General features: G+C 41.3%; 1 protein-coding gene across 2 annotated transcripts in view; it reads left to right on the plus strand.

Annotated features, from left to right (window-relative positions):
* Positions 1-22,738, plus strand: part of ADCY7 (adenylate cyclase 7) — a 116,004-nt gene that overhangs the window by 57,107 nt on the left and 36,159 nt on the right. For both annotated transcript variants that reach the window (XM_034788880.1, XM_034788881.1), the window contains exons 3-8: positions 610-819; positions 2,870-3,034; positions 12,521-12,670; positions 17,712-17,860; positions 18,409-18,520; positions 22,594-22,721. In XM_034788880.1, coding sequence (XP_034644771.1) covers positions 610-819; positions 2,870-3,034; positions 12,521-12,670; positions 17,712-17,860; positions 18,409-18,520; positions 22,594-22,721 — 914 coding nt within the window. The remainder of the gene's footprint in view (positions 1-609; positions 820-2,869; positions 3,035-12,520; positions 12,671-17,711; positions 17,861-18,408; positions 18,521-22,593; positions 22,722-22,738) is intronic.

A 22,738-nucleotide genomic window follows, 5' to 3' on the forward strand; every position in this document is an offset into this window, starting at 1 on the left:
GGTGGTAAAAGGGAAAAGGAGCTGGTTGTAAAGATGGTGATGAAAGGGCTGGTAAATCCTCCCTGTCACTTTTTTACTCTCTTCAAGTGCAGGTTGAATCAGGTTTTCAGAACCGAGGACCTAGACCGTGTACCCATGATTTGTAGTACTTCTAGAAGGAAGTTGATCCTGAATTTTGCTAATCACACTCTCCCGCCCTTGTTGTTCTTACAAAGAACAGTAATAATGACTTAACTATTTTCTTTACTTTTAACATAATTTAATAGAAAAACTATGCTCTGCAAGTATTAGATATTAATAAAAAATGTTAGTGTAATGGATGGCATTCCCCAATATTAGTAGGTGAAATTGCAGAAATAAGTTGGGGTGTTTTTTCTTTTAGTTTTAATAGGGATTTTCCTGTACCTGGGATTCTGAAAACATGCATGGTCCCACATATAGCATGACAGAAAGTACATCTGCATAGACATTGCAGTAGGAATAGCTTTTTATCTCTAATGTAATATGGTGACATCATAGCTGCATGGGTGACATTAGACACACCATTAGGTTTTGCGCTTATTAAAAGGAAAGTTCAGTACTTATGTAACACTTTTGTTCTGCTTTTAGACGGAAACACGTCCTCATCTTGCTTTCATTATTACAGTATGTACTGCTCTTGTAATATTTGCAGTCATGTACTTGCTTGTGTGCATTGAATCCTTATTTCGGAGATGGCTGAAATTATTTGGGATTTTGATTTGGATCTGCTTCCTGACCATAGGATATGTGTCAGTTTTTGGAATGGCAGATACCCCTTCATTCTATGCATGGGAACAGGTATGTATTTCCTGTTTGATGCACTTACATTTAGAAGTGGTAATCAGTATATATTTGTTCTTTAAATATTATATCATTACAATTTTTTCCATTAGTTTTAGGTTACTTCTTCCCCAAACCAGTTATATTGGATTATAGGATAACACTTTTTGTTAACTCTGTCTGTCCCTGATCCTGCAAAGACTTATGTGCATACACTGCTTAAAGTTCAGCATAGTCACATTGACTTCACTGGGACTACTTCACACAGTGTGTAAAATTAAACATGTGCCGAAGTCTTTGTAAGATCTTGGCCTTATGCTTTTAATTTAAATTACACAAATGAAAATGTATTACTTGTCATGAATGTACCTTAAAAGTAAATTATTTCTTTAATAATTCTCAGTGTTTTGATAGGTGCTGATTAGGATCCTGATTACAAAGTGGTGGTCAAGTAATTTTTTAAAGAACTCTATAGCTGGGTGTGCCTAGTGAAAGTGTTTTCAAATCAAGTAGAGAGGGTGAAGTGAACAATAAGAACTAATGACACATCCTGGCATTGCTGGGTACGGCTGGAGTTGATTACTTGGTATCTCTAACCAGAAAACTGACAGTTTTATGAAGCCAAAAAGTCATTATGAAGCCTGTAGGAAACTCCTCCTAAGCTCTGATAACATAAGCGGAACAGTTTTTAAGAAAAGAAAAATTACTTTTAATCTAATTATACTGACCCTTCCCATTCTGTCCATCCTTTTCTGAATAATGAAAATTAGAAATTATCTACTAGGCAATCAGAATGGATTTCCACTATGAATGCTGTCCAGCACAGTGATATGTTGACTGCAGACTTCAGCTATTGCAGCTATACAACAGTTAAAGGTAGCAGCATGTATACTATAAAGCCATAGATCCCCAGGTTTATTGCTTCAATTTCCTCTGGTGAGACTTTGCCTTCAAAATCATTCTACTTAGTAGTGAAATCTTAATACAAAATTTATGGGGGGGAAATCTCCCCTTAGACATAGGGAACATGATGTTAGTTATTCAGGGTGGTTGTTTTTTCCCTGGCTTTGCTTCTTTAAATGTTGCAAGTCATTATGTGGGCTGATACCTTTGACTTTTTTTTTTTTTAAATGTGAAGACCATATTATAGGAGGTCAGCTGGAACAGGATTTTTCTGCCTTTAACCTTCCGATGTGACTTTGGTCACAAGTGAAGCTTGTGTGTTTCCTTACCGGGTCTCCGTTTGTGCATGTTACAAAACCGTCATATGGTAGTTAGAATTTGCCATGAGTGAGAATCTCCCCAAAGGAGGCTGATGTCTGGAAAGAGCAGGAAATGAAGCGGGAGAGCTGAGTGGACAGTCTTGCAGTGTGTCTGTCACAGTACTTGACTCAAGTATTATCAGGCCCCATATATTGGTACCATAGGCTACAACAGAAGACCATAAATATGGATTTAATGGTAGACTTTAATAGTGCTTTCTGAACCATTATGCTTTAGCAGGCCAATGGACATTTGTAAACTCTTGAACCGTGCCTTCAAATGTATGTTTATATGCAGTAGTGATTACTCTGTTGTATTAACTCCATGAAGGATTATTTGGTTTTAGGGTCAATAAAATATCAAGCAAATAAACACATGCAAGCTGTTGATATTAACATTATAATAAGAACTTAAAGCACTTGCGAAATTTAAAATTAAAGGAGATAGCTCCATCCTTGCTTTGGACTGTTCTTGGTACATAATTCAGATGCAAGTTGTGTCATGTCATGTCTGTGGTTATAATGTCTGCAGTATATCTGCTACTTTACCAAAGGAGAATGAGACACATTAAGGGTCAAATGTCCTCATTAAGCTACTGGTTTGCCTACATTCGTATTATAATTTTATCCAGTTTCCTCAAAGCTTTTATGAACGCTACACTCCTTGTGATTTTAATTGTTCCATTGAAATGTCAATGTTAGAGGATGCAGCCTGAAGAAAAGTCAGAATGCTTGTTTTCCCCCTTGCTCTGCAGTGATTTTTGGCTGGCACCTAATAACAGATTTTTCCCTTTTTCTTTTTGAAGGTGCCATTCTTCCTGTTCATAATCTTCACAGTTTATACCATGTTACCCTTTGGGATGAGAGATGCTGTCATCATCAGCATCCTTTCTGCAGTGTCCCATATTGTAGCCCTAAGCATTGCAGTGACATTATATTCTGAACAAGGCCAAGAACTCACTACGTTTCAGGTAAGGAAATGCTATTTGTTAGAATATTCAAATGTCTTAGGCAGCATTTCCATTCGAGATGGGAACAAACTGCAAAGTTCAGATATGATTGCAAGCTTCCACATAGTTCAAGGGTTTGGGTCCACCTCATACATAAGGAATTAACTTCGGTATAGCTACGTGAAAAAATCCACACCCCTCAGAGACAGAGCTATACTGATGTAACCCCTGGTGTAGACAGCGCTAGGTTGACAGAAGAATTCTTCCATTACCTAGCTGTCGCCTCTCAGGGCAGTGGATTACCTTCAGCACTGGGAGAAGCCCGCCTCATGGGGCAGGTAGTGCCTATACTGGAGGGCTACAGCAGTGGTGCTGTATCATTTTAAATGTAGACATGGCTTCCTTTGCACGCAAATGACACCCATTGGTAACTACTTACTTTTTATGTATGATACATATCTGTTTTCAACACAGATGAGGAGACAGAAAACGAAAGGGACAACAAATTTAAAAAAAAAATCTTGGGACAACATTAAGAATAGAATTTTAAAAAATAATGAAAGGTATTTCTGTTAGCATTATGCTTTCCAGACTATTAAGAAAAAGCTTAATGTTTAAGGTGTCTTTGATCAGAGACCCTCGGAGATAGGAAAAGTGTAACTTTATGTGCAGTTTAGTTGCATTCAGTCCATGGTTTTAGAAACTATGCTGCAGCCTTCATGGAGGATTTTACATTAAAAAAACTCCTAGTTACTGGAGCGTATTTAGTAGCAGAATAAGTCTATCAAATTAAATTCCCTTTTTGAATGAATGAAATGTTTTTATTAGTGACTGGAACAAATGCACTGGCGTCCCCTAAAACTGAACGCTATACCTTTTTGTGATAAAATTGTATCTAGGTCAGTGGTTCTCAAACTGTGGGTTGAGACCCTAAAGTCGGTCACGAACCTGTTTTAGTGGGGTCGCCAGGGGTGGCTTTAGACTTGGTGGGGCGGAAGCTGAAGCCTGAGCCCCACTGCTTCGGGCCGAAGCCCAAGGACTTCAGCCCTGGGTGATGGGGCTGAAGCTCTTGGATGTTGGTTTTGTCCCCCCACCCGAGGTGGTGGGGCTTGGGCTTTGACGCCGCCCCCTGGGTTGTAGGGCATGGGCGGGCTCTGGCTTCAGTCCCCCCTCCTGAGGTCGTGTAGTAATTTTTGTTGTCAGAAAGGGGTCACGGAGCAATGAAGTTTGAGAACCCCTGGTCTAGATCACTCTGCAAAAATGTGGAGTTCATGAATCACTGTATTCGTGTCCTCATGTTGCATGCTTCTCCAAAAAGAAATTGCAATTTGTTGAATAAACGTGTGACATATATTAGTCACATTACTTAATATACTTAAACTACTGGAAGTCACTCTGATACCCTGGTGATGAATGCAGTATAAGAACAGTAGACTAGAATATTAGCACTCAAGACTACATGTGATTGGCTGTATAGTATAGAATACTATAGTATAGTAAGTGGCCCCATTTGACTATAAGACAAAAAATAGACCTGTAGCCAAAAGGTAGAACCGTGATTTCAAAAACTGATAATATTATGGTAAGTTTCATCCTGCAAATAACATTTTTGTGTTTTTTATAAAGATAACTTGTGAAATTCTAGAATTTCCTGAGATATTTTCCATGAGAGAGCTAACCCATATAACAAATTAATATGAGAAGCAGTAAATTACTAGATGAAATAAGTGTGTAGTAGTAAATATAAACAAGATATCAAATTATCCTCAGGTAATCTAACGTAGTTATACCATGGACATCTGTGATTTGCAGCTGTTCTTTTGGAGATCTTCTTTTAAGAATAATCTTTTTGTTTGCAGTCTGCCTTGGCTATGCTTATCAGTTTTTCCCTGTGATCTTGTCTCTTACAGCTGCAATATGTTTTCATGTATCATGTGTTTTGATTATGTTTTAATTTTCACAAACAAACGTTGTTAGATTATAGTCTCTCCCCCCCCTCCATTGCTACTTTAAGCAAATTTTCTTTTTGCCCCTTTTAATTTAATTTAATTTAATTTAAACTTGATTAGCACAGTTCAATACTAGCAGCTTTGTTAGGATTCTAAGCACATCATCCTTGTTTCATTATTGCATTTAAAAATAATTAGATTTTCTATTGCCTCTCACAGCGGGGGAAACATTAATTATTGGTGGAATGACCTAATGCTATAGCCTTTTGACTATTTTATTGTCAAAGGGACATCACCATTTAAGTTCAGCACAGCCATCCTCTATTGAAAGATAAATTAAGTCTTTATGGCGCTGCCATTTAGGATATTTTCAGTTACTAAGGGAAGGGATGGTGTGTTACTTCTAAAGGAAAAGCTTTTTGATTGGTATTTACTGTATTTTCCCCCCCTCCTGAAACACGCGAGCCTGGTGGGGATTTTGCATGAGTGACGGGGAGTGTAGGTCAGGTAAAGGCATTTTGGAAATTGATGAGCTCTTTTCTCTTAGAGCTAACAGTCATTTTACATGTCTTAGGGAACAATATGGGAAAACACTTACTACAGTTTCCTTCAATTTATTTGCCTTGTGAATGATGTGTGCTTTAGATATCAAGCTTGTTTACAAGAACATGCATCACGCATTATGAAACTGAATTGATGATAAAAATATATTTCTTTCCATTTGTACTTTGTATGGTTAAATCACTGTGTCAGTAATGCTAGTGGCCTTCATTCAAGGACTTGAAGTGAATATAACTAATTTTGGGGCACCCTTATCAAACAGTGAAAACACCTATTAGTACACTCCTTCCCGGCCACTTTCTTTCTATTCCAAAGCCATGAATCTACTGTCCTGTCACAGTTTTGGAACAAAGGTACTGAAATGTAGCCCTGCAGCTGCACATGATCACTCTACTGTAATTAAAGAGAATGCAAAACACAAACCTGAATTTGTTTCAACTTACTCAGGAGAAAGCAAGTGCTTAGCACTACTCCTTTCACTTACCAGGAGGAAGAGAAATCTTTTATAGTGTATTTTTGATTGTGTCAGAATAAAAGAGAGAGGGTGTGCATGTGTCTGTCTTGGAAGGTGAGGGAAAAGATGTGTGTTTCCTAAACTGCTGGGTTGGTGTGGGGGTAGGGGTGGAGGGGAGAGGTAGCAATCTGACAGTTCCTAACAGCATATGATATGTACCAGCCCCACCTTGTCAGTGAGTTACCACAATCATTTGCAGGCGCCGCCACCAGTCTATCCTTCCACTTTGAAAAAAAGATAAATAGCTAGAATAAGGAGGGCAAGCGCTGTGATTGAGGCTCTCTGCATATTTTATACATGCATGTCATGTCTCCGTAAATGAGGTAACTCATGACAACCTTTTTTCCTTCCCAGACAAATGCTTGTGGTAGAGTGAGGTCACTGCTCTTTCTAACATTTGATACTCATTCCATTGTTAGCAGCAGATCTGTTTTCAATACACTAATCACAGTCCAGGGCAGCTCCTGTGTATTAAAAGCTCCCATAGTAATGGAATCAGAGTCTTATCTAAATGACTTCACTAACTGTACTTGGCATATGTTTTCAGAAGTGGCTAGTGATTTCAGGTGTCTCAGGCCTTGTCTACACTTGAAATGCTACCGCGGCACTGCAGTGCTGCCTGGAACTCTGTAAATTCAGGCTGTTTCAGAGCAGGGATCGAAAGGCATTTGAGAGGCCCAGAACTCTTATGGAGAACAGCCTTCCAGCAGCCTCTTCTCTATTATTTCAAGGGGAGTTTAGTGGCCCTGCAGACTGCAACTGTGGCAATGTTCATAGGGAGAGAGAGGATCTCTCAGGCAGGTCAGGAGGTTTACACTGAAGTGGAACAGTAATTACATGTTCATGTTTTGTTTTTTCTTTAAGTAGGAAGAATATCTTTGGGGGGGGGGGGTGTATACATGGAGGGTGGGCTCAGTGTTGGCCTAATGGGAGCAGTGTTAAGTCATGCTGCGTGCTTTTGAAAATCCCACTTATAATGGGCTGGGGAGTGAAATAATGTAGCTTGGTGTTTTACTTTGGGCTAGATTTCAGATTTTGAGACTGATGTAATAAAACCCAAGCACTTGTTTAAAACATTTCTAACATTATGCCCTACCCATATTTGATATATCAAAACATTTTGAACCCAACATTTCTAATTGTTTTAAGATGAAAGCAAACAAACACCAAATACAATATTTTCATTTTCAGTGCAAGTAACCACAAAGTGACTTCACAGCAACCGGAGCTTTAATTCTCTTAACATTGTCCCTTTATGTGTGTGTGTGTGGGGGGGGGGGGGGGCGGCTGGGGCTGTAGCTTTTGGCCTATTTTAGTATTGAAATGTTTGTAAAATTGTTGTTATAAATTGGAAATACTGGGTTATCATAGTACACAGGATCCTTATTAATACAATTCTCTTATAGTCTCTGAAAGTTACTCTTTCTTTGTTCCTATCTATGGGCCAGATCCTGCATGTTCTTACACAGTTATTATTTGTTATATGCACTGTGGTAGCACCTAGGAAGCCCCAGTCACGGACCAGAACCCAATTGTGCTAGGCAATGAACAAAGAACAAAAATACGATCCCTGCCCCAAAGAGCTTCCGAAGTAAGTGACTTCCATGGGATTGCTTGTATGAGTAAGGGCTGCTCCCAGAGATTTGCAGGATCAGGCCCCATAGTATAATCCTATTTGGAAAGCATATAAAACTTGGCCTTTTTGTGATTTTAAAATGATTTGAGAGAAAGAGAGAGAATACTAAAGAGCTGCAACATTTGCGGGAGGGGCAAAGAGGGAGAATATATTTTATATATTCTGTTTCCATATATACATATGGTCCTGATACAACTGCCGAAGCCAAAACAAAAAAACACCTAATTCAGGTTTTGGCTTTATAGATGGATGTTCAGATTTTAAAATTAGCTCCAAAGAAAAAAATCTTGCCATAATAACCCTTGGGTATTGCCCTACTTGATATATCAATATTAAAAACAGACCTACTAGAAAGAAGCAGAAGTTGGAAGGTACTCTTCCAGAAATATTAGCTGGCGTGGATGACACTGGATAGACCTGAGAAGTCTCATGTTTGGGATCTTTGCTACTTATCCCAGCGCCCTGTTTTCTATGAAGTGGAGGCCTCTGCTGCTCTACCTCTTCCCTACAAGGAGACATGAGGAAAAAAGTTACTGCTGCTTCACTGCCCTTACAAGGCCTCTCTGGGTTTTTTGGGTGACCCTTGAATAATTCCATGGCCAGCATCGGCTGCAGCCTGTAGCTTTCCCATGTTGTAGCAAAATAAGATAGACATGATTTATAGTGTGGCTGCTGCCCACACTTTTCTGAATAGCAGCAGTGGAAATTGACCAAACTTTGGTTAATTTCACAACCGTAAAGGCTAGACAATTTACAAAAAAAAACAAAGATGCTTGCATTCTGCAAAAATGATTGCGGTAGCCCTATCTTTCTGTTGCAAGCATGGAGTTTGGGGGGAACATTTCCCACTTGTCCTTGGTTAATGGATTTTTTTCAAACCTGATCAGTTGGATTGCACCTGTCCAAGAGGCAAATGTGGTCCAGTTTCAACCTTATAGTTTGCCATCAAATGGATTTGTCTATTAGCTCCTGTTAGTTCAATATCCTCCTAGATAGGCCAGTTCCTCTTTGGTCTTTAGATGTTACAATTGAAAGGTGTAATTGCCGTTTTCTTGAGTCATGGTACCTATTAATTCTTCTTCAAAATGCATCCACTTGACATGGTTAATTTTCTTTTATCAGTTATTAAATCCTGCCCCTTTCAAACAGGGTCTCTTGACCTTCAGATGTTTTGCCAAAATAAACTTACCTATGATTGCCTTTATTTTTTTCCTGGTAGCTCCATTCAGGTAAACACATAATTTTAAATTAGTACCACTCTGGTATTGCTAAATGAGTTCAGGTAACACCTGTCCTAGAAAGGGCTCGTTGACATGCAAATAAAGTTCATGCTGGGAGACTGTGAAGTGCTCTTCGTTTATCGTTTGGAGTAGGATACAAAATTAGATGAGTACATATACTGAAAGAATTAAACCCACTATAACCTGTCACATGAGCTGTGGTTACTTAGGGCACAGCTACACTAGAGAGTTGTAAGCTGTCTGATGTAGCTGCTCTAAACTGACAGGAGAGAGCTTTCCCGTCGGCTTAACTACTCCAGCCCCCGCAAGCGCCAGTAGCTATGTTGGTGGGAGACGCGCTCTCACTGGCATAGTGCTGTCCACATCGGCGGTGATGTCGGCATAACTTATGTAGCTCAGGGGGGTGATTTATTCTCCTCCCTGAGTGACATAAGTTATGCCGACATAAGTTGTAGTGTAGACCTAGGTGAAGGCATATTGTGAGACTGATTCATTTGAGATGAAGAGATCAAGGCACACATTTTCAGACTTGTACACCTAAGTGTATGACTGACAGAGAGCCAGTAACACTTTCTTGCCCTTCCCCCCCATATCTCTCCCTCCTAAATACTGTGAACAAACATGTTGTGTTGGATCAAAACTTGCCTACTTCCTGAGGTTTGGCTTTATTAACCAAGTAACTTGGGGGGATTGGGGAGCTGCGAGGGCTATAGCCACCTCAAAATGTGCTTAGATCCCCTGTAGCAGCTCCCGCTGCCCAGCTCTGAAGGCAGAGCGGAGAGAGGTGGCTGCTGGCCTGGCGCCCAGCTCCAGCAACAGAGGAGAAGAAAGCCTGGGCAGGGGGCTGGGGTACCTGAAAGCACCCCTGGCCCGTGTCTCTGCCCTGGGCAGGTGGAGGGTCTAGAGTTCCCCATAATGGCCCAGACTGACCTGCTCCAGCCCAGACTGACCTGCTCCAGCCCGGACTCCTGGGCCCTGCCCCCAGAGGTTGCTACTCCCTGAGGGCTTTGGTCCCCAGCCTGGGCGGCTCTTGCTGGCTGCGAGCAGCAAGTGCCCCACACTGCCCGGCTCTGGCTTCCAACCAGCCAGGCCAGGGGGCAGGGTCATGGAGAAGGGAGGGGCCTCATGGCAAGGAGGGGAGCAGCCCACTCCATTTTCTGTCTGGTCCACCTGAGGCCCCGCACCAGGAAGTGGCTGGCGCCACCCCAGGGGTAACTCAAAATATAAAAACAAACTCCAGTCCAATCCCTCCCCTGAGACTTGGCTGTTTTTCCAAGGGTTCCTTTCAGACCCAGACCCTAGAGTCATCTCTCAAAAGGGCGACTTCCACTTCTCGTCAATCGAAGGTGGAGTTAATGAGCCACAATGAGTCAGCAGCATTAGTCACTCCTTGTTTGAACACTTATCAGGTGCATTCACAGAAGAACCCAGCTACTCTGAACAGTTTCAGGTGTGTCCATGTCTGATGAATACATACATGTGTACGGTGGTAACTTGCATGTACATACATGCATGTACTTCTGGCATAGGTATGTGCCCAGGGAGTTCTATGCCTAAATCATAGAGTCATAGTTGACAGCCAGAAGGGACCATCAGATCATCTAGTCCAGGGGTGGGCAAACTTTTTGGTCTGATGGCCACATCGGGGAATAGAAATTTTATGGTGAGCCATGAATGCTCACAAAATTGGGGGCTGCGATGTGGGAGGGGGTGAGGTCTCTAGTTGGAGGTGTGGGCTCTGGGGTGGGGCTGGGGATGAGAAGTGTTTGGGGTGCAGGAAGGTGCTCTGGGCTGGGATTGAAGGGTTTGGAGAGCAGGAGGGGGATCAGGGCCGGGGCAGGGGGTTGGGCGGGGGAGAGGCTCAAGGGTGCAGGCTCCGAATGTCGCTTACCTCAAGCGGCTCCCGGAAGCAGTGTCATGTCCCTTCTCTGGCTCCTACGTGGCCAGGCAGCTCTGCACGCAGCCCCATCCGCAGGCACCGCCCTGAAGCTCCCATTAGAGTGCGTAGGAGCTGGAGCGGGCCATGCTGCGACTTCCAGGAGCCGCGTGGTGCGGCCTCAACTCCGCGCCCCGGCTGGAGCACCAGAGTGGGGCCGAGCCGTGTGGTGCGGCCCCGACCCAGCAGGAGCTCACAGGCCGGCTTAAAATGGCTCGCAGGCCGCAGTTTGCCCACCCCGATCTAGTCTGACCTCTTGTATATCACAGGTCACAAGCACTACCCAGCACTTGCACACTAAACCCAGCAACTGAAATGAGACCAAAGTATTACAGCCCGCAGGAGACTTAAACTAGTATGTGCCACAGGGAGAGAATAGGAGTGACTGAGGTGCACTGAGAGCCCTGCAGTGCCAGGGAAATGATTGAGATACACCCAGATCATGCTGGCAAGTGACCTGCACCCCCACAATACAGGGGAAGACCAAGATGCTGCAAGGTTACTACTGCCCGTCCGACCTCGGGGAAATTCCTTCCTAATCCCACATGTGGTGAACAGTGAGTATGTGAGCAGGAACCAGCCAGCCATGCAGCTGAGAGAATGCCCAGTGCCACCTTGGAGCCAGGGCTCGCTCTGACTGATATCCCATCCCCAGTCAGGGCCATTGTTGATGCTTTAGAGGAAAGAGACAAACCCTCCCCTCCAGAGTGCATTGTGGGTATAGGGAAATCTGTGCCTGATCCTTCCAGTGGTTAGCTGAAAACTTGAAGCATGAGCTTTTAGGAATATAAGATATAACGTAGAAGTGATCCCTAGGGCTGCCTGACCTCTACTATTCCGAGCAACCCTGCCCTACAATTGCACTCAAAAATTTGTCCAGCTCTCTCACAACTAATGAAATTAGCTCCCAAGCTGTTCCAGAACCTCTGATGATTAGAAACCTTCTATTTCCAGCCTGAATTTGTTCCTGGTCAATTTATACTTGTTTGCTTCTCTGCTAACTTTGCCCTTTGGTTTAAATAGCTCTTCGCCCTCCCTGGTGGTTACCCCTGTGATGTACTTAGAGAGAGTAATCGTATCCACCTGTTAGCCATCTTTTTTGTGAAGTTAAAGAAGCTATAGTCTTCCAGTCTCCTCTGATAAAATAGGCCCTCCATTCCCCTGACCATCCTAGGAGTTCTTCTCTGCATTTGTCGAGCCTTTAACATGGGTGATCAGAATTGTACACATTCTAGTATTCTAAATGAAGTCTTATCAGTGCCTTGTACAACTGCATTAAATACCTCTCTCTCTACTGGAAATGCCTTGCCTGACACATCCTAGGATCAGATATGCCTTTTTCAAAGTTTCATCGTATTGGGAACACGTGCCCCAATGGCAGGCACATGTCTGCAAACATGGGCCTTAACTTATGTGACTGAATCCCTCTTGTGTTTTAATGGACTAACATGAGTGAGTTAAATAGAAGCACACATGTTATTGAGTTAGCGTCTGTTTAACACACACACAAGTTGGCTAACCCAAAGTTTGGTGGTGGTTTGCTTGTGTGAAAGGATGGGGAAAACTTGAGCTTTTTCTTATGTTCCAGACAAAAAACATTTGAAGTGACTTCAATATAGAATATGAATCAAACTCTTCTGCAGCACTTGAATATTTTTCTTCTCTTGCAGTTACTTGCCAATGCTATAATTTTTCTTTGTGGTAACCTGATGGGTGCATTTCACAAGCATCGGATGCAAGATGCTTCATGGGATTTGTACAGATACACTTTAAAGTGCATTCAAGTCCGAATGAAACTGAAGATTGAAAAGAGGCAACAAGTGAGTAAAAGCCTCTATTACATGAGTTATGTGTTTTCTTTTGGGTAATGTGTGTCTTTTTTTCTAAGTCTGTGACTAATGCACACTGAAAGGCTTGATCCAATTCCTATGAAAACCACCTAATGTCAAAAACAACTGTGCCATTGACAATAGAGAAGAGAAATTAAAGGGGGAAAGCTTCTTTGTGTGGTTTGTTTTAGTAAAAAAATTAGAAAAAATGACAGATCTGTACAGTAATAGACATAGTATTGGAAACCAGAAGTTGATTATCAATCAGTTACCTATTTTCCTAAAATTGTAAAATGTAAAATAATCTCAGGAATTTCAGAAAAAAAGTAATTCTTAGTCTTCAGATGTGTATTGATGAGAAATCTTTTTAATTAAATTCAGCAACGATCCTGCCTTCTTTATGCACATGTTGGATGTTTGAAATTCTGTAATCTTATTCTTTCCTGGAAGAGCACTTGCAAGATGTTCATCTTCTGCTAATGCGGAGACAGATAGAAATATATTTTTAAAGTAACCAACCAAGTAAATAAAATTTTTGCAGTAGTATGTAAAATAAATACACTGACAACATTTTGTAAGTGCCAAATAATTACTTGCTTTGGCATTGATAGTTAGAAGTGAATAACGTTAACCACTCTGAAACCTTGACATTCGTACTGACGTAAAATGTAATTTTGTATAATTCAGTCGTAAGCTAGTATTGATGGCTAGTTACTGTAAAGATCTAATAGCAGGGGCAACCCCTCATGGTAGGCAGAGAAAAATTTTCTACCTGGGTTTGGTGTTTTTCTACCTTGATCAGCTGCTATAAAGGTTCTTTTGTTCCTACCTCTACATGCCCATTTTACTTACCCAGATTCAGCTGTTGCAGTCTCCTCTGGTTGCTTCACCAAGCAAAGACCATTACTGCTAGACTGTTAGTCTTACACATAGTGCACTTTCTTTTCCCCTCTTGTAGGCTGCTAAACAATGTTTTTGTGTTTGTTGCATATACAGTGAGGCCAATCCTGAAAACATTGATCCAAAGAGGGCTCACTGATGACTCATTTTTAACAAAATACACCTGAGTGGTATTTTTGCAAACAGAGTTTCATGATAAAGCAAGGGTTTGGAAATTGCAGATGGGGGAAGAAGAAAACCTTTTGAAATTTTATAGCAATGGTTGAATTGTAGGGGTATTTCTTTAAATGCTTGTGGGAACAAATGATCTAGAAACATGGGTTTTCCTCCTGGGAGTTGCAGACAGTTATCTTGAGGTCACAACTATCCTGCCTTTCCCATATTGCTAAGTGGAAGGGAATGTCCCAGTATGGAAAAGATTGAGAACTGCTGATCTAGAATGCTGCATGTGTATCTCAGCTCATAAATTGTGAGCTAAAAGGAGAAGGCTGAAAAGACTGAGTTGGTTGAATTGGAAAGAAGATGACACCACATTACTAGTGTCCAGTCTGCCCTCTATTGTCTGTCTTACCAGATGAGATGACAAAACCCTAAAAATTATATATATATATATATAATATATATGCTAGTTTTTTTCACAGGTAGCAGCTAGGGAAGCATCTAATCAGCTTGCACTAGTATCAAGCTTTCCATAACCCCCTTGACTGATCCTACTATGGTAACTTGCATTTTTCCTTTTTTTTTTTTTTTTTTTTGTCCTGGTGCCCTACTTGAAAGCCAGTTGTCTTGCAGCCTATATATAGTTTTCCTTGCCACCTATATTGTTGGTCAGACTCCCAGCTTTCCATTTTCCTTTCCCCACCAACCAGGAAAATGTGAGAAGGGCAATTTAATTTCTGAACAAATAACACCAACTAGTAAAGTCACATTATCTCACACTAAAGAACTATTCTGTCATGTTCAGCAGGGCTCTGTTGTCACCCTAATTGTTCATTAACCTCAAGGCTCTTAAAATACCAGGGAAGGGGAGGGAGACTTTGACTTCTTTTGCCTTGGGGAGGCAGTGGAATGTAGGTTTCTCCATAACAAGATCAAACCATATTTCTGTCTAATCCTCCTGCACAGCAGGAGGAAGAGGAGTTCTTGATGCTTCAGAAATAAGGCGACCTTTTCCCCCCACCCATACTCACGACATACACATAACTAATTATGCAATGCTGTACGTGAGAGAGAGAAAATCCTTCTCCCTGCTCAGGCTACAGATTGGTACCTAGAACCATTTGTCAGCCTCCTAAACTCATGCTGCTGTGGCTTTCCATCCTCTGCTGTATTTTCTCATTTTTAAAAGGAAATCAATATTTTATTGAAATTTGACTATATTTTCAAAGTGATGGGGTGTGGTAAAAATTCCTGGCTATCAACCGTGGTCTACCAGGCCAAGGAGGCTAACTTAAATCCATCCTTTAATTGCTTCAGCAAAGGGATTTCTGCAGTCTGTGGAGAAGAATGTTGGATCACTTCTGAGTGTGCTCATTCTTTGAAGGATCTTATGATCCTTTTTATTCCAGGTAAGCTCTTCAGAGTATTGTTGGTTTCATTCCTCTGAGGGAAGCAGCAGATGACTCGAAAGCACTGATACTCCTGCTTTTCTTTTATTCTTGTCCATGGACACTTCTTCCCTGGTCAGAGGTGTAATTTCATTACCATGTATGTGTTTGGGCACATGGGACAAAGCTGTATTGATCTCAGATTAGCCGAGCAACATTAGTAATTTCTGAGGAAAGGATTCCATTCTTGCCAAAATTAAAAGGCTCTACCTCAATAGCCTTGAGTAACTCGGTTCTTTTAAGTTGCATTAGCATTTTGGCAATAGAGTTTTCTATTTAAAGTCTCCTATCCAGTATTTGAATTAATCAAATGCTTCCTCTAGCAAGGAAGGCAATTAAATTCTTCACATCATGCGCTCAGAATTCAGGTGGTTTGAATATTTTAAAGTCTATTACCTCTACAGAGTGAGCTTTTGAGTCTGACCTATCAAAAGATGCTGTAAGCCTGCTGAGAAAAGGGAGACTGCAAAAAATGGAGAGAAGAATGTTTGTTTCACACTGACTGGGCAAGCTCTGCTTTAGACCCTGTTTAGTCTGTCTCGAGTGTATGCCTCAGGTGATAGACCTGGCTTCCTGCATCTCACTCTGGGCGGAGCCATGTGGTTCCACCACTCTGGGGCTGGATCTCTGGGCCGCAGCCCCTATGCCCCACTTCCCAACTGTATTAACCCAACAGGGTAAGGATTTGCGGGTCTAGACTCCAGGGTTGTGGGGTCCTGGGCAACTGATGACTCCACTGGAGAGCCAGGCAGAGCAGCATCCAAAAATTACTGCAAGGTTAGGCACAGCAGGAAGTACTGCCTGAAGAGACAAGAGCAACAGAACCCTGCAGCTGCCTGATTGGTCAACACCAACTATTTAAACAAGAAATCTGCCCTAGGGAACCATCTGAGCAACAATGCAGACTCCGGCTTCCTACTGCTAAAGACCTCTCCTTTTGCCCCATTGTGCTCCCAACTCCTGCCTTTTACCCTGGCCCAGCTTGACCTTAGCACCTGACTCCTGACTCAGCTTGGTAACTAGTCTCGACTCTTGCCTTCAACTCTGGCCCAGTGGATGCTATTGGGCCAGCCACCAAACAAGCCCAACTGTGAGCGGTACCTGTAAGACATCTTCCTCCAGAAGCCTGTGTAGCACACTGCAGACTCACCCCTGCGGCACCTTCTATTTGTCATCCTCAGGAATTAGCTCTTTGACCCAGGAGCACCCTCTGCAGGCCAGTGATCCACTTGCCGTTGGCCCCCGTGTCCCTCCCAGGACCCTGGTGCCCTTGTCTTGGGGCTGCCCCCTGGCAGTACCCCACTTTCTCTGGGTTTCCCCACCCACTATCCCCACTTCGCCTCAGTTTTGGCTACTGCCCAGTCTCCATCTAGCCCCCATTCACTGGGGCAGACTGCAGTTTCAGCCACTCATCATAGGCAAAGGGGTTTAGACTGGCTGCCTTTACCCACCCTCAGGCTGCCCCTCTGCAAGCCCAATACCTAGGTGGGCCTAAGACTAGGCCCTGCAGCTTGTGGAGTTGCTGGCCTAGGGCTTCCCAGCTCCTAAGGCCTTTCTCCAGCCCTGCCTCATCCTAGGTCCCCAGGTGAGTTCCCTAGCAGCCAGGCCTGTCTCCCTCTCCAGTTAGAGAGAGACTCTGTCTGCTTGAGTGCCTGGCTCAAGCCTTTATAGGGCCAGCTAGGCCCTGATTGGGGCGTGGCCCCAGCTGAGCCGGTTTCCTCCCAATCAGCCCAGGTGTCTTGCCCTTCCACAGCCCTCCTCCAGGGCTGTTTTAAACCCCTCAGGGCAGGAGCGGGTGACCACCCCGCTACGGCCTGTGACAGAATAAGTTTGCACATACACAGAAATAGCTTCCTCAAAACAAAGCATTTGTTCACCCAAAGGTACGAAGCATACAGAACAAACTTATAAAACAAAAAAGACCTATACATGCATATCCCCTTACTTACCCTGAATTTTTCCTTGCTAGCTTTGGTAAGCTCCATTTAGCCCAGTTACCTCCATCTCTGAGTTAGGAAAAACAGACAGCTTGCTGCTGTTTGTGTCTCTTTCTGTCAGCATGTTGATGGCTCACTCAACCCTCCTTCCGGTGTAGGCCAGCATCTTTAAAGTTTTAGAATACCCGTTGATGGAAGAGTAAACTTTGCTAACCTGAAGGGAGCCAAGCAGGGGCATTCTCCAATTAATAGCTGCCCACATTTTTCCCTTAAGGCTTTACCTTTGGCATTGTTTTAGTTGCTGTTTGCTTCCCCTGAACAGCCTCCTTTGTTACCTTCGGACAGGATAATATCAAACTGGGAAACTGAGGTGCATGTAATATTTTAAAAAATAATGCATACACTCATAACTCTCATTGTGAGAGCAGAAAAAAGAATCCTTTATTGAAAGCTGGAGCTGCAACAATCAGAAACTGCTGAATAAGGAGACTTCTTTTTTATCTTCCCCCAATCATTTTCTAAAACACTGAGATTTCTAACATGGCATTTCAAATAACTTTACATTATTAAATCTTTTTTTCTTCTTAGGAAAACTTGCTTTTATCTATACTGCCAGCTCATATCTCAATGGGAATGAAACTAGCCATCATAGAGCGACTGAAGGAAACCAATGACGATAGGCAAATGCATGATAACAACTTCCATAGTCTGTATGTGAAAAGGCATCAGAATGTTAGGTAAGTAAAGAAACTTGACAAATGGTTACATTAAGACATGCTTCTGTCTTTTAATACTTGGTCTATTTACTGATGGTAAGAAGTGTCATGGTTGGGATCAGACAGGCTGAATGAAGAGTTTGTTCAGATGCTCTGAGCATATCTGCCAAGGTGAGAGGAGAGAACAGAACTGGTTTGAAGTTATTTTGCCAGATTTGGGATTTCTTTTTTTCATTGCAATGGTAAAAACCCCCAATTAATTACCCTCTTTACTTGTCCAAATCCACATACTGGGCTGTTTAAAGTCAGGTTTTTTTAATGTGTTTTCATGCAAAAATGAGCATGTTTGAAGACTGTCGGCCCTAGACTAACATGTTGTATTTTAAACTTAAATAAAAACAAACCCAAACACATTGCCATTAGGTCACTTCTGTAGTTGATTTCCAAAGAGAGAGAGAGGTGCTCTGTTAGAGATCTTCAGTATTGAACCACTGTGCAATTAAATGTCCATATTTGTATTAGAAAACAAAGATAATTAAAATGTGACTAAATAGTGTGTCCTTGTCCAGCATCCTGTATGCAGACATTGTAGGATTCACTCGTCTGGCTAGCGACTGCTCTCCGAAGGAGCTGGTAGTGATGTTGAATGAGCTCTTTGGGAAGTTTGATCAAATTGCAAAGGTAAGTGTTGCTCTTCATTATGTGAAGGTGGATAAATGCCACTGATAGAAAACAACTAGCTCCAAGCTCCTGGGAGTCAGTTCTCCTGCATTTGGGAAGTCTGGCTGATGCAAAACACAGGGTAGGAAGTATTCACTGGAGATTCTGCCTGACCTGCTAGTAAAAATCCCAGCAAAAGGCAAAATTGATTTAAAAATCTCTAAAAGAACCAGGAAAGCTATTTGAGTGCAGGAGGAGGGTTTGTGGTATAAAACCAGGCTGGTTCTCTGGGATTTTACTTTCAGCTCTTCTACTAAATCACTGTGGGTCTCTACAAAAACAACAAGGAGTCTGGTGGCACCTTAAAGACTAACAGATTTATTCGGGCATAAGCTTTCGTGAGTAAAAACCTCACTTCTTCGGATGTGGGTCTCTGGGTGAGTTTCCTAGCTCTTTGTATTTCAGTTTACCCACCGGGAAAATGGGAGCAGTAATACTTATCTGCCATACCCCACAGGGTGTTGCGATGCTGAATTCCTTAACATTTTAAAAATGCTTTGAAGTCCTCTAAAGAGCACTGTATGAAGTGCAAACTATTGGGATATTTTAGTTATGTAATACAGCAATAAAATGTTAACATTGGGAACTGTACAATATAAAACTATGCCAGAGACCATGTATCATGAAAAAGGGGGTTGTGCTATTTGATTAATTTTTTTTAGAGTGGAATTATATTTGCAGTATAATTAGTGATTGAGTTACATTATAGAATATTTTGTCCTGTTTTCTCTGTAATTAGTCATTTGCGTATATACAATTTGACCTTAGGCTGGCAGAATGAATCATTGTAACATCTGCTTTTGATACACTTTTATGAAGCAAATGGGCAAAGAATTTCAGAACAATCTATCTTTGAATATTGTGCCAAAAACGTCAAATTAATATAGCTAAAGGGGAAACTATGTTGGTAAAAATACTGCTTGGGATGGTATGGGCTGTCTGCCAGTGTTCTCAAAATTACTTTCTGTCTGTACCTATGATAGACATGGAACAATTATAATATGTGGATTGCACTGTCCATCAAGAACACACCTATTAAAACTGAAGGCTCAGAAATCTGGAGAATGTATGCAAATGACTTCTTGCCCTAACTTGCATAGTTGATAATCACGTCTGTAAATAAAGAGGTGTTTATCGAACGTCCTGATGACCAGAACTTAAAACTGTAGCATAGAATGAGCTTGATGTGCCTAGGAACTGCTGTGTTCCTGGCTAGCTCTGGCATCTCCCTGGTCTACTATTCAGGTAACTCTGGCTACTCCTTTGAAGCTGTGCCACTTGCACCTCCTTGTCCTGGACTGGGTGGAAAGCTGTTGAGTCCTATCTAATGATTTTCCTATTGTCAGTGTTATAGAGCTTCAAAAGAGTAAAGCTGCATTTTATTTTGTCCTGTAATGTACAAGAAGTTAATGCCAGCCAAGTTCTGGTTCTAGAAATTTATTGTTGATGAAGTATAAGGAAAGAACAAAGCCTGGCTTTCAGAACTCCCAATCCTTGATTTTTTTTAGAGATTGTGGTTTGATTTATAAACTGAGCATATTTGGGTACAGGTAACTAACTGAAGCATAGTTAGAAGAATTTAATGGGGTTGGAAAAATCTCATTTAGTTTGTAAAGTTCTAAAGCTTTTCGGGAAGTAAGCAGGAGAAGTTGTAAATTCTAGAATAGGGGATTATGCTGCTGTTAAAGTATTGTGTAATTATGCTCTAAATAATTGAAAGAGACAAATCCTTAACAAAGTTATTAAACTAAATCTTGATGGATGTGGGCAAATTAGATTGTTGAATGTACTGTGTCCCTTGTGCTAAAATAGCATACATTAAAGCCTTGTAAATAATAAATTATCTTTTCCCACACTTCTAATTGTTCGTATAGTATTTCTAGGAGTTGAGTTGTAATTACGGCTTTGCAAGCTCTGGAGAATAAGAGAGTCATACTAACCTCCTTATTAGAGCTATATTTTTGTATGACACATGGCTTATGAACACATGGCTTGATATAACGGTTACTTCCGTTGCATGGGTTTTTTATGCCACAGGATAAAAATAAGTACAATAAAAATAGATTTTTTTTAATGAAAATGAATTGAAAGGATAACTACGGGCATTGTTTGTAACAGTTCTTTAGGTTGAGAAAAAGTAACATCTGAATTGTCTTTATAAAACAGTATTATTTATTTTTGTATAATATTTTATAAAAATAATCTCAAAATACTCTACATCTGATTTATTAATATATTTTATAGGTTACCTTATGTCCTGTGATTAGCATCTGTCAATATGAAAGCTTTCAAAGTAGCAGCCGTGTTAGTCTGTATCCGCAAAAAGAACAGGAGTACTTGTGGCACCTTAGAGACTAACAAATTTATTTCAGCATAAGCTTTCGTGGGCTACAGTGTTGCATCTGAAGAAGTGAGCTGTAGCCCACGAAAGCTTATGCTGAAATAAATTTGTTAGTCTCTAAGGTGACACAAGCACTCCTGTTCTTTTTGTCAATATGAAGGCTCAGCTGAATACATACATATTTTGGACTTCACAAAATTGTGCAAATGTTTTAATTAAACTTTCCCCAATGTTGTTTTGCCTGTTTGCATTTAACACAGTAAATCACCCTGATGTTTTTGTGATATTTTGTGAGACCAGTAATATGGCTGCACAAACATTCCCAAATCAAGTTTTGATATTTTTGAAGCAAAACCAATTTTCTTACAAAATGGTGCAGAAATGTCAGCAAAATAGAAGTGATTTTAATTTCACAAAGAAATGCAAAAATGCACAAAATTTGAGCTGCCTTAATTTTGTTGTGACTGTTTCACCCCTTCTATGCAAAGATTATGCTTTGAGAAAAATGATAGAGCAAAAGAAAACGGTGATAGATTTGGGTTACACTTAGATTATTTTATTTTATTTGAGAGAGGCATAGCTCCCATAGGGTAGAGTAAAAAAATTACTCTGATGGGGTTTGAAAAGACTCTGGGAGTTGAATCAAACCAGGCAAAGATAAGGAAGTAATAACACTCTCATTTTACAGAAGTGAAACAGAGAGAGAGGGATTAGGTGACTTGCTCAAAGTCCTATAGTAAGCAAGTAAATGGGATAACTGGGAATTGAACCGAAGCCTTTTGTGTGTCAGTCCAGCACCTTAACTGTAAGACCACACTTCCCCTATAAAATAGAGCTGGTACATAGGTGCTTAGCAGCTGTCATGGCTATAGTGAGAAAATGTTTGAGTACGATGGGTGTTCTAATCTTACAGGTCAGCCTTTGCCTTCGCTTTCCCAAGACATTGATTGAAAGTATTTAGCCTAAATAAATGTCATAGAGCAAGACATCACATTTAATCACCTTTGCCCTTCCAGGCCCAATAATAGGGAGTAGTTTCCATCCTGCAGTTGGCAGGCGGGCATTCTCTTGTGAAATTGCATTGCTGCTCTATTGCTAGAAGTATCAAAATTGTGGTTCATGCTGGCCTCTCTCTTCAGGCAACTGAAAACATCCTCAGTAAACTGTTGGGCTGAATATCCAGACCCCTGGTTCCTTCCCCAAGCCTTGGCAGGTCCGGTGACAACACACAGTGCTTTATCCACTAGAGCAGCCTTGCAAAATGCTTCAGTCAGGGCAAGTAATTAATTGTTGGCTTCCAATTTATGAAAAACTATTGTAAAATGGCAGACAAGCAGATTTTGTCCCTCTGGTGGTAAATTCCATGACAATTATGCAGGACTACGTAATTGGAGTAGCCCCATAAGTAATAAAGCCATCTCACTGACTTCTTTCTGGTTTTAATTTTATTTTTGGTTTCGGTAACACTCAGGAATTAAGCAGGTAACAAGAAACGTCACTAACAAATCCCTTTGAGTTTTGAATGTAAAAGGAGGGAAATTGTTTTGTTGCTTCAACCAGGATTAAATGGGGCCTAACTTTTCTCAAAATGACATTAACAAGTGATGTCTCCTGTGTATGTACTCTGGATACGTACTGATGAATATAAGCAGTGCTTTTTTTCCTGTTATGTTTCTTTCTCCTTATTTTGCAGGAAAATGAATGCATGAGAATAAAAATTTTGGGAGACTGTTATTACTGTGTCTCAGGCCTACCTGTGTCTTTACCGGTTCATGCCCAGAACTGTGTGAAAATGGGACTCGACATGTGTGAAGCTATAAAGTATGTACTGAGTAAAA

Source organism: Trachemys scripta, chromosome 13, assembly GCF_013100865.1.
Source record: "Trachemys scripta elegans isolate TJP31775 chromosome 13, CAS_Tse_1.0, whole genome shotgun sequence".
Classification (NCBI taxonomy): domain Eukaryota; kingdom Metazoa; phylum Chordata; order Testudines; family Emydidae; genus Trachemys; species Trachemys scripta.